Below are 12,272 nucleotides of genomic sequence, written 5' to 3' on the forward strand. Positions count from 1 at the left end.
ATGCGAAAAATCAACATAAAGTTGAGCGAGTTCATAGTTTGTTTTGAAAAGATTTAAAACAAATCTTTTTGATAACCGGTTTAAAAGTTGTTGAGAAAATATAGAAAAATCATTTTCTCGGCATGATATATAAAAGTTGTGAGTCTAGCCCACGAGAGTCTTTGTAAGCAGGACTAACACGTCCTCTTAGTTGTACATAAGTTGAAAACGTTATCAAAGTTTGTAAATACATGTAGTATGAGTTTGCGTCAAATGAATATTAAAAACATATGAAAGCTATAGTGTTGTAAGTTGGTATGTAAAGCGTCTATGAACATGTTGATCATTAATGTTTCGCGAGGACATTAATATATGCGACGACATAGGAGGTACTCAACCCGCGTAGGCAATTTTTAGTGTCGAATCACTTCGACTGGGACACAACAGCACTCTAAGTGGTCACCCATGGACCGTGAGTGGGGCTCGCCCGTACCCATTAGATCTAACCTTTGTTCCTTGGTCCTCAAAAGGATTAATGGCACCTCAGTTACAGCCTATGCTCACATGATCTAAGAGTTCATTCCATAACTTAATCATACCTAAGTTTGACATGTATTTCCCCCGAAAGTTGTAAACCGAAACGTTGAAAGAAAAAGGGGGACATGATCTCACTGAGTTGTCTCGTTTTTCGTACGTAGGCCAACCCAGTCCCGTTGTTGTAACTAGGACATTCTCGTCACTAGTCATGAAAATCATGCACGTTTTGTAAAACCGGTATGTTTAGTATAAGGCGTTCGTAAACCGTTTAAGTTCCTTGAAATCCATTCGCAAAACGATTTAAAAGTATGAGTTTTCGTTCATCGAAATATTGTTTACTTTTGCAAAAACTTGCATGTCTTTCCACCCCCGAAAACATTTATAAAAAAAATGTAAAACAGTAAAAAGTGGGGGTTATGAACTCACCTTATCGGAAAAGCGTAAGCTCCAAATAACAACTAATAAATAGCAATGTCCATGTGCACGTGCGGCGACCTAACCGTGCCCTAAATGATATAAAGACACATTTAAAGTCTATTCTATGTTCATGACATTCATTTCTGGCATGTATTTGATTCACCCAACACGACTCGACGTGTTAATATATTTCACTTCTAAAAAAAAGTTCAACTCACGGACCCGACAAGCGTTGGTGATGTGTTACCCGACTACCCAAATATATTTATTTAGACTTATAAATAAATATAGATGTAGATATGACCAAAGTAGTATACGACATTGTTTTGTCTCAACAAATGAATAAATATATATCATATATTTATTTTAGGAAAAGTATAATTTCAAATACCATACATATCCATGTAGATAAAATATCTATTTCTACATAAATATAAGTTCCCAAATATGTTATACTTGTACAAAAATGGACATTTTGCTTCTTGGACAGCCCCTTTTTTTCGTAAACGATTCTTTGAACATAAAACCTTTAATTTCACCCAACACATAATTTATTCAAATATATATATTTATATGGTGACGACCAAGCATAATATTTATATATTTTAGAAACAAACCCCAAAATATATATTCTAGTCTATTACAGACTATATTTGTTTTTTTTTTCTTGTGAACAACCACCCCAAAATATATATTTTCCAAAACATTTAGTAATTACCTTTTTGACGTAAAATGTCATGAAACTTGTCAAAAGATTTAGTTTTCATCACCAATCGTCTTTTTAGGGCTTATAATTCACATTTCTATATACAAAATATTATTTTATTACTACAGGATATTCAAATGGTATGTCATTTTCTAGATAATATTTATTCCAAAATATATCTAGTCATAAAACTTCAAGAAACATAAATTTATTTCCCAACCTGGGTCAAGATGACCAATATATCTTTGTCTATTTTTAACACTACCATGGAAAATACATAAAACACCAATGCATGAACTCTGCAAAACTCATGTATAAACCTTAGAATAGCACCAGTTATTTCCATAAAACCATGCTTAGGAGATGATCTTTGCCAAATCACAAGCTTTAGACAAACTAACATTACTACTTGGGTGAATCCTATACATGGTGTTTAATTAGTAAAAAAAAAAAAAGAAAGAGTTTTACTAAGAAAACTTACAAAGATCGAGTAAGAATGGATGATTAAGGATAAAGAAAACTTGGATGGCTTGAACTTGAGAACTCACTTGAAATCCAACACTTGTATAGATTTGTTATTGAAAAAAAAAAAAAAACATATGAGGGTGGTATGGGGGACTACGACCAAGATGTAGAGAAAGAGGGATTTGGGATGTTATACATTCTGAGTTGTAGCCATAAGTTGTGGGGATAAGTGGTTGATATAGATTTTTTTTTTTTCAAGATTAATCCAATTGCAATAGGGTTCTTGAATGCAATATATCCAGTATGGATGGTGGGTTTATTTAAAAAAAACAAACCATGAGGATAATGAGTGGATTGGGATGTTGACTAATACAATTCCCAAAGTAGTCGTACATGAGTTGCACCAATTTCATACACAAACGTTACGTAATGGTGTGGGTAAATGATAATTTTTTTTTTTATTTTTTTTTTTTTTTTGTCATGGAGCTTCAGAGAGTTGTTATGGGTTTGGGATTTGTTTACTCTAAAGTTGGTGAGGAGTTGGAGTGATGGTTTGGACAATATTGAAAACCAACTAGAAAGTCTCAACTAAAAACTTGGTTTTACATAAAAGTTTTGTTCTATTAAAATAGGCTCACTATTATGTAAACTACACCCATGTGTTTATCCATTTTATATATGTTTACCTATACACACATGTGGCAAAACAAAATCTTGATATACAATATATAAATGATTTCAGAGAAAAAAAAAACAAAACTAAAATCGCTTTAATTCTTAAAAATAAAAGTATAAATTTAAAATTCAAACACATTGAATTTGTATACACTTTTATGGAATTATCAAATTTATCACCAGTATTCGTGTGTCAGGTTAACTCGTGAGTGATCCCGTAATTTCTAAAAATTACCAAATGAAAATTGTGACACGAGTAGAGATTGCTATGCATATGACGACCCAATTTAGAAAAAAACTTAAAGTCTAAAATGTAAAATCACGATGAGTGCGAGATTCGGGTCTGTACAGAAGTTAGCTTTTGAATTGGTCGGTTGTCACATTCTTCCCCCCCGTCGAAAGAATTTTGTCCCGAAATTCAGTTTATCTTTATTCCTTAATGTGCCATTGTCACGAACTCCGTCAATTGTTGAGCAGGTTACATAATTCACTACCAATTGTTGAACATGCATCACGACATCTACTAATTGTTGGGCAAGTTACCACTACTACTACTAGTTATTGAACAGGTAGCATGACTCTTTTCAGTTGTTGAACATGTATAGCGATCTCTGCCAGTTGTTTAGTAGGTAATACACGTGTCCGATGCCTTCGTTTCGTTGTCGGTGCGTTCCTGCAGTCGCGTTTTCGCTCACGTTTGCGTTCTGTGCCGTTCGAAAGCAAGATAAATTCGCGAAACTAAAATTATAGGTATAAATTACTCGTGAAAAATACGTATTTGTCGGCGTTGTCAGTATTTTGTTCGGTTTCAGTTCGTTATCGCTTAGTGCTCAACATATCACCCGAAAATCCTCATACGCGCACCGCATCGTCAGATAAGCGTTCCTAGGCATTCCAATAGTCTAATTGAGTTAATTCGTGTCTTAAACACTATTTTTTTATCGCCTAAACATTTGTTAATCGCGTAATTAGAAGCCGTTAATTACCGGTTGTCACAATGGTAACGATGGATTTTATAACCAAGTTGCCTAAAACACCAAAGGGAAATGATACTATTTGGGTGATAGTGGATCGACTGACTAAGTCAGCTCATTTCCTACCCATTAGAGAAACTTTCAGTTCTGACATGTTAGCCCAATTATATATGGATAAGATAGTAGCTCTGCATGGCGTACCGGTATCCATCATCTCTGATCGAGATACCAGATATACATCTCACTTCTGGAAAAGTTTCCAAAAGTCTCTAGGGTCGCAGCTAAATTTTAGTACGGCTTATCATCCTCAGACGGATGGGCAAAGTGAGCGTACTATTCAAACCCTAGAGGACATGCTTCGTGCATGTGTGATAGACCTAGGAGGAAGTTGGGATAGACACCTTCCTCTAATAGAGTTCTCATACAATAATAGCTACCACACCAGCATTAAGGCTGCGCCTTTTGAGGCTCTATATGGTAGAAGATGCAGAACGCCCATTTGCTGGGCCGAGGTAGGAGACGTTCAAGTATCAGGACCGGAGTTAGTCCTGGATACGACTGACAAAGTTACCCAAATCATTGAGCACCTAAAAGCTGCCCGTGACAGGCAGAAAAGCTATGCCGATGGTAAGCGAAAATCCCTCAAATTTGAGGTCGGCGATAAAGTTTTGCTCAAAGTGTCTCCTTGGAAGGGAGTAATGAGATTTGGGAAGAAAGGTAAGCTAAGCCCAAGATACATTGGACCATTCGAAATCATCGAATGTGTAGGATCAGTGGCTTATAAGTTAAACTTACCAGAAGAGCTTAGTGGCATTCACAATGTGTTCCACATCTGCAATTTAAAGAAATGTCTGGCTGATGAATCGCTAGTCATACCCCATACAGATGTGCATATTGATGAGAGTTTGAAATTTATAGAAAAACCTGTGTCAATTGAGGACCGACAGGTAAAGAAACTTCGGAGGAAGTATGTGCCCATTGTCAAGGTCAAATGGGAGGGCCGTAGAGGTCCCGATTATACGTGGGAGTTAGAATCCACGATGAAGGAGAAATACCCTCAATTATTCCAATAAATCTCGAGGTCGAGATTTCTTTTAAGGGGGTGAGGATGTGACACCTCGGAAATTCCTGTCCAATTAAATAAAGACACGTGTCCTCTGCGACAGACGTGTCAGAGAAACCGGGTTAAATAAAGAGATATGTGGTGGATTTATTTAAAAAAAAAAGGGCGTCATGTATTTTAATTACCGCTGAACGACCCAAGGGCGACATGTTATTAAATCACCTCTGAGCGACCCGACGTTTTATAAATCCCAAGATCCTTAAACCGATCTATGATCGTCTCATTTAATAACCGGTTGTTCTCGATAAATAAAGTTCATCTTTATATAGGACAATGGAAGTGAAGGTTGTTACTACTCCTAAATCTAATAAAATCCTCATGGTTAATATTAGTTGTATAATTAACCAAGTCATATAAAATTGCAAGACCCATTCTTGAAATATCCGTCAAATGCCAAGACTTATATGAGAATTGAAATGGGGGACATGTAAGAGACTTCTCACCATGCAATGGCTGATCTTGAAGGCCCCACATCTGTAAAAGTGAAGGCATGTTTCGGTTTTTGTGGAATGCATGGTCAAGACTTAAAAATGTGTAAGTTTTTGTCTTCTGACCATCGCTTACGGACCGCAAGGCTCATGGTTTACGGTCCGTAAGCAGGGCGCTTAAGGTTCTGGTCCGCATGGGTCCTTACGGACCGTAAGGCCCGAAGCTTACGGTCCGTAAGACCGTCGCCGACAGTAACTTCAGGACAGCTGCCTGTCCAAAGCATGTAACCGACTTAAAACGTAAAATTTGAATTCCATGGGCTTCCTAGGCTGTTTTTAGACCCTTAGGGACAAATGTAATGATCTGGTATCAACATTAGACTTGCTTGGCTTGATCCAAGAGTCTTGGGTTCCCTATATAAGGAACTTGACCTTGAACATTTGAGCTTTGCTCACTTGGGAAGTTTGGCTAGGCACTTCTGGAAATCCTCTGGTCATCAAGGCAATTTCTTAAGCTCTCTAAATCACCTTAGGACTCTTGTAAGTGTCCTTAACCCTCTCTAATCCTTTCTAGCTTAGTTAATTAAGCAAAAGTCAAACCGTCGTAATTAAGGTTTGACTTCGTGATTAAGCATAATGTGCTTTGTCTAATCACGAATTAAAAGTACCTTTAGGAAGGTGATTAAGTGGGTAACAAACCCTTAAAAGGGTATTTCCAGATTCCCACTCTAAGCATGTTAATTGTCGAGTCAAAGCTAATTAGAAAAAGTCAACAGAATGCTTATCTTTAGATTAATGCATAATTAGCAATGTAGGTTGTATGTAACCTGTTTGAAAATTTATATAACTTGGTAATAAGTGTAAGAACATGTTCCAACATGTTCAACTCGACAATTTTCTGTTTAGACCCGGTTCGGAACCGAAAGTCGCATAGTTTGACTTTCGTTTTGACTTTCAGTTCTGACCCGTTTTAGTCAAGTTTGTTTATACCTTAGAGCCTCTTTTGAACCTATTAACATGTTAGTATATCCTCCTGTGATTATACAATGTGGTTCATTAGACATCTAGTTCGTATGCATGTTTCCGTTAAAATGCCATATGTTGACCATTATGCCCGAATGTCCAAAAATCATAATTTTTGATAATTTAAAAGGGTTGAAACCTTAGTTACTGAAATATAAAGTTGTCCCCAAAATTTGGTATCAATTTGAGGTCTAGATCCTGAGTTATGCCCATTAGCGTAATTAAGAGCTTCTTTACTAATTAATTAGCGTAATTAACACATAGCCTATTTAAACCCGAAATTTTTACCAAAACTTTATACCCTCTGTTATAAAATAATATTTTAGGATTTTTGGAGATTTTTATTTATTTTTAGGCTGAGCTTAACCTAGTGTTTTAAGCTTATTTCGGCTTATGCCGGTTTTACCCTTTTCGGTCATAAAATGAGTTTTACAAATCCTTTTGACCCGAAACCTTTTTCTACTGATTTGTTATATTAAAAATGATATATTGAACCTTCTGGAAATATAAAAATATCAGCTTTTCTATAAAAACCCGTAAATGGCTCCAAATCGCCTTTTTAGGCATTTTTACGACATAGTATATGTCAAAATGAGATTTTATATAAAAGGCCTAATACCTACTGATATATTTTATGAAAATATACCTTATAACAGTAGCCTAAAGTTGGAAACTCAGATTTCCCATTTTATCCTTTTTAGCCTATGTAAGATTACTAAAATGCCCTTTTTAGGCGTAATTGGCGTATAAAAACATTTGGGGCATAGGTGGGCATACCTTTTTGATGTTACAACATATTTTGTGCATATAATCTCAGGAAACTTGCATATGACTTATATGGTTACTCGTTACGCACTTTCGCGTTCGGATCGGCTTATGTGACTAGTTCGCGCATATTAGCCGAAACGGGTCAAACCATAACATCTAAGTCTCAAAATTCAGAATGTATTTAGTTTACCCATATTATACAAGTATCCAAGCTTGTAGGGTCTAAATCACATTCCTCCCCGGTTTTCGCATTCCTCGCGATTAAACCATAATTACTCTTTGAAACTAACCGGTCTAAGCTTAGGCTATGTTAAAAGACCCGTTAGGATTCTAATAGGTTATTATAACCTTCGTTCCAGAATAGGAGCCCAGTAAAAGACACGTGCATTTTTGAAATTGTGGTTATACTTGCTCAGGTAAATACATTTAACTTATTTTCCCTATACGGACTTGGGGGTACGGTATGTAATATACCGCTTGGTCGGGCGGTCGGTTCCATCTCATTAGTAGATGGGTATTACCAATGGGACCCGTTTGAAAATCTGGTGTTGTTTGTTTCTTGTACCTTTGGGAGCTTAATGACCATGTCCCGGATATCCTTGGCATCATTTTTGGCCACGACCTCGACAGTCGGGTGTAGGCGTACACCCGGTTTTATGTCTATTATTTTAAGGTATTAACGTTGGCTTCCCGCCGCGGACTTATACCATGTGGTGTGTCATTTAACCTTAAACCCGACACGACTCGGGCGACTGAACGGTCAACAAACATGTAAATCTTTTACAAGTTTAACTCTGATTAATTATTCCCAAGTTATAAAGAGTTTTGTGCCTTGTGCATTTAAAACCAAATTTTTTTAAAACATTTTCAAAATGAGTCAGTTAAATTGTATTTACCAGTGCAAACTGACGTATTTTCCCCAAAAAGATTAAGTGCAGGTGCTATACGGAATAGGCTGGTTTCTCCTTAGCATCGTAGAGTCTCGCAAGCTTTTGGGATGCATAATCTGTTGAACAATTTCTTTCTTTTTACTTCGATCCGCCTGTGGATCTATTTTGACTGGTTGTGATACTTGATATTACAATTAATAGTTGAAATAAATCTATTTTCATTTGCTTCCGCTGTGCATTATAATTTGTGTTGTTTGACATATGGTGATATCAACTACGTCACGGAATCCCCCACTGGGCCCACCGGTGACACGTGGAATTTAGTGGTGTGACAGTCTACCCAAGATAACTACCGGTTGGGTATCCTCAACACACCCAACATAGTCTACTACCAAAAAGTCAACTGGGTAGTAGCAATCATCCACCTTAACAATCACATCCTCCACCATCCCCCTTGGATGCGTGGGAGTCTGATCGGCCAATACCACGGGAGTATCAAAATTTTTTAATGGACCAAAATCGTATTGGTCATACAAACTCCCGGGTAAAATGCTCACACAAGCTCCAAGATCGAGGAGCGCCCTCTCAATTTTGAAGGTTCCAATTTGAATTGGAATAAGAGGATCTCCCGGATCTTGAGCTTTTTGAGGAATGGCACTCGATAGAACGGCACTAACATGTGATATCAAATCAACCGGTTCGGGTAATTTGTTGTGCCGTTTTTCGATGCTTAACTCCGTTAAGCATTCCGCATGAGCCGGAACCTTTTTAATGTCATCAAGTAACGGTAAATTAATTTTTGCTTGTTTAAAATTTTCCCACCTCTCATCCTTCAGTGGGTACCGTTCCTCAACTTTTGATGCATTAATCGGTTTAATTTGATTTAAACAATTTTCACAAAAAGAATTTTTATTCATTTTTTCAATTTTAATTTGTGAAATCGTTTCTTGTTCATTTTTACTTTCCAACTCATCTCTTGTATTTCCCACTACACCATCAACGCATTGTGGTGGAATGCTTTCAACACTACTACAAACCTCATCATTTGAAAGAAGACTTACCGCGCTAATGTGCACATTCCTCACATTGCCCGTGCTTGAACTTTGATGCTTAGGGTTCACCGTGGTGTCACTTGGGAGCTTTCCCATGCTCCCCCTCATTTGTGCCATTTCCTCCGCAAGTTGGCCCACTTGTTTTGCTAATGCTTCATGCGATTTGTCCCGAATTTCATTCTCTTTCTTGGACTCTTGCATCATCGAAAGCATTGCATCCATCTTTGCATTCAAATCACCACCACCTCCTTGATTATTCGTCAACCCGTGACCATCTTGGTTGTAACCTCTTTGGCGAGTTTGGTGCGAATACCCGCCTTGATTTCCAGATTGGAAATTCGGATTCATTTGGTTAGAGGCATTACCATACCTAAAGTTAGGATGGTTCCTCAACCCGGGGTGGTAAGTGTTAGAGTTCATATCATATTGCCTTCGGTCCCCATACACTTGATTCACCTCCACGGTGGCTTGACAATTCTCGGTCCGGTGACCGATGTCACCACATTCTTCACATACGCTATATTGTACCGCACCCACTTCCTTCTTCTTCATGCGGGCCAATTCCTGCTCCAACGTATCAATCCGATCCTTAGAACTTGCATCACGATCGGGCCATGACCTTGAGGTAGGGTGCTTTTTGGCTCGGTCGGCCGATTCCTTTTCCTTTGACCGTTTGCTCATCCGCTCCAAAAACTCCCAATCATCATCTTCATGGTTGCTTAGAAGGGTCCCATTGCTCGTTGATTCAAGTCGGTTCCATGTGTTGTCATCCAAACCTCGTACAAAGCATTTGACCAATTCCCACTTTTCTATTTGATGATGTGGGCACTTTCGCATCAACTCCCTAAATCTTGTGAAGGCTTCATGCAACGGTTCGCCCGAAAATTGGCGAAAAGACCTAATTTCATCACAAGCATCATCGGTCTTTGCCATAGAGTAGTACTCATCTAAAAATGCTTGTTGCATTTCTCCCCATGTGCGGATGCTATTGGCCGGGAGGGTAAGGAACCATTGCTTCGCTTTGTCTTTCAACGAGAATTGGAACAAGCGAAGTTTGACTTCTTCTAACGCAAAGTTGTGCCCCCCCAATAGTGCTACAAATAGAAGAAAATTCTGCCAAATGTGTGTACGGTTCATCGTTGGATCTCCCGTTGAAATGAGGAAGTATGTTGATGTAATGAGGTTTACAATCAAACATCCTTCGCTCACAAACGATTGGTGAATCGTTTTCAGTAACAATGGGCCTGAAACGGTCATTTACTCCCCGTGGACGTTGTTGACGACGATAAGGGCCGTTAACTTCTTGATCATCCATTCTCCGGTTATCCCTTCTATCATCTCTTCGATCATTTCTTCTTTCATCTCGTCTCTCATCCCTTCTCTCACCCCTTCCAACATCTCTTCTATCGTCTCTCTGATTTCCACCTCGATTACCCCCTTGATGACCACCTCCCACGAAACGAGGAATCCAGTTAGGGTTAGCATTGTTGTTGTTGTAAAACCTATCATTCCGGTTCCGTTGGTGGTTGTTTCGTGGTTGGCGGTTATTTCCGTAACCGTCATTCCTTCTATTCCCGTAACCATAATCGTCATCCCCAACGTAGTTGGCATTTTGATAGCCAAATTCTTCATCTTCATATCTTCTTGCATTATGGCCATTACCCCGATTTATGTATCCCCAATCTTCATCATCGTCCACTCGATCATCATAGTAACCCCCATCATCCGAGTTTTCTGTATGAATGCTTACATGTTCCAGCGATTGATAACCGGGAACACTATAAGGTTCGTCATCGGGGATTGCATTCCTCAAGTCATCGATGTTGAAAAATGGGTCTTCATTCAAGGGATTGCCGCGATCACGATTACCTCTATGATCGGAATTGACATTCCTATCATCAAGGTTGATGGGTAACGACGCTTGTCGATGAAGGGTTTGTTGTTGGGGTGTTCGTTGGGTGTTATTGGGATTTTGGTTTCGGAAAGGTGGAGTGGATGGTCTAGCGTTGGTGTTACCACCCTGTTGTTCTTGAGGTATAGGTTGAACATTTTGGGCGGGATAAAAGGTTCCTCGGGATTGAAATTGATTTGCATTGAGGTTTTGGTTGGAATTTTGGTTCGCCATTGAGTCGGTTTCAACGGTCGGTGTGAGTGGTGGTGTTTGGTTGATTTGATTAGAAGCAAGAGTTGCTTCTAACCGGCTTGCTAGGTTCCTTCTTGCAACTCTTTCGATTTCCGGTTCGTAGACTAACGGTGAAGTCCTTCCGGAATTCCGCGTATGCATGCACTACCTGTAACCTGCACAAGTAACACACCCCGCGTAACAAAGAAAAAGACAAAGTACAAAAAGAAAGCTAAACAAATTAAACAATTAATCACAAAAATTCAAACAATATCCAAACACAAAGCGCACGCACTCCCCGGCAACGGCGCCAAAATTTGATCGAAGTGTCGTGCTCCGGTCAAAGATAATATTTATAAGCCCAAATTACCCTTAACAATGTGTTAGTGGTAGTAAGGGGTCGAACCACGAAGAGTATGTGGTTTGTGTGTGAATTCAAATGAATTAGAACAATTGTCACAATTTATGAAGCTTGCTAAAGTATTTTTTGTGTTTTCGTTTAATTGAAAGATATGATTCTTAACTAGATGATTTGATGAAAATGAGTAACAACTACTAATTAACAATTGCAAGAAAAATGATTACTAGATCAATAATAATAAAAAGGAATCACACCCGGTTTCGGCAATTATTAATCTAGGATTTCTACAAGTTTTAGTTTCAACTCAAATGCATTCGATTAACGGATTTAGTGTACCGTGACTTAGGTGCTACTAGCTATCAATGTCCCGAAGAACGGACAAAAAGACACTTTGTAATCAACACAAGTAAATCCTAACAACGACAACGTACAATTACATATCACCGTTTCGCAAAGTCATAACTTTTAACATCGTTCGACAATTCACGAATTCGTAACAAATGTAATACTATTGTCAAAAGTTTCAAAAACCAAATACAAATTGTCACTAAGATGAAACAAGAACAAATTGAAACCCTACAATTAACAACTACCTACACCGGGGTGAAACCGAGATGATTAGCCGCTCATGGTTGATGCAACTTTATCACCGGATGCTTGGAATGCGGATGGAGTCATCTTGAAGCCTTGAGAATGGTGAATGATGAGGTTTGGTGAAAGATGATGATGGTGGAAGGATTAGGGTTTGTGGA

The 12,272-nt window shown here is 38.4% G+C and overlaps 1 protein-coding gene across 1 annotated transcript; it reads right to left on the bottom strand.

Moving 5' to 3' along the window:
• Window positions 1-8,305: 8,305 nt before the first annotated feature.
• Window positions 8,306-10,696, bottom strand: LOC110885395. The gene is made up of 3 exons (XM_022133085.2): window positions 10,540-10,696; window positions 8,947-10,131; window positions 8,306-8,838 (listed from the first exon to the last, which is right to left on the bottom strand). The coding sequence occupies exons 1-3, from the start codon at window positions 10,694-10,696 to the stop codon at window positions 8,306-8,308; spliced, it is 1,875 nt and encodes a 624-aa protein (XP_021988777.2).
• Window positions 10,697-12,272: the final 1,576 nt, after the last annotated feature.

Source organism: Helianthus annuus, chromosome 2, assembly GCF_002127325.2.
Source record: "Helianthus annuus cultivar XRQ/B chromosome 2, HanXRQr2.0-SUNRISE, whole genome shotgun sequence".
Classification (NCBI taxonomy): Eukaryota; Viridiplantae; Streptophyta; class Magnoliopsida; order Asterales; family Asteraceae; genus Helianthus; species Helianthus annuus.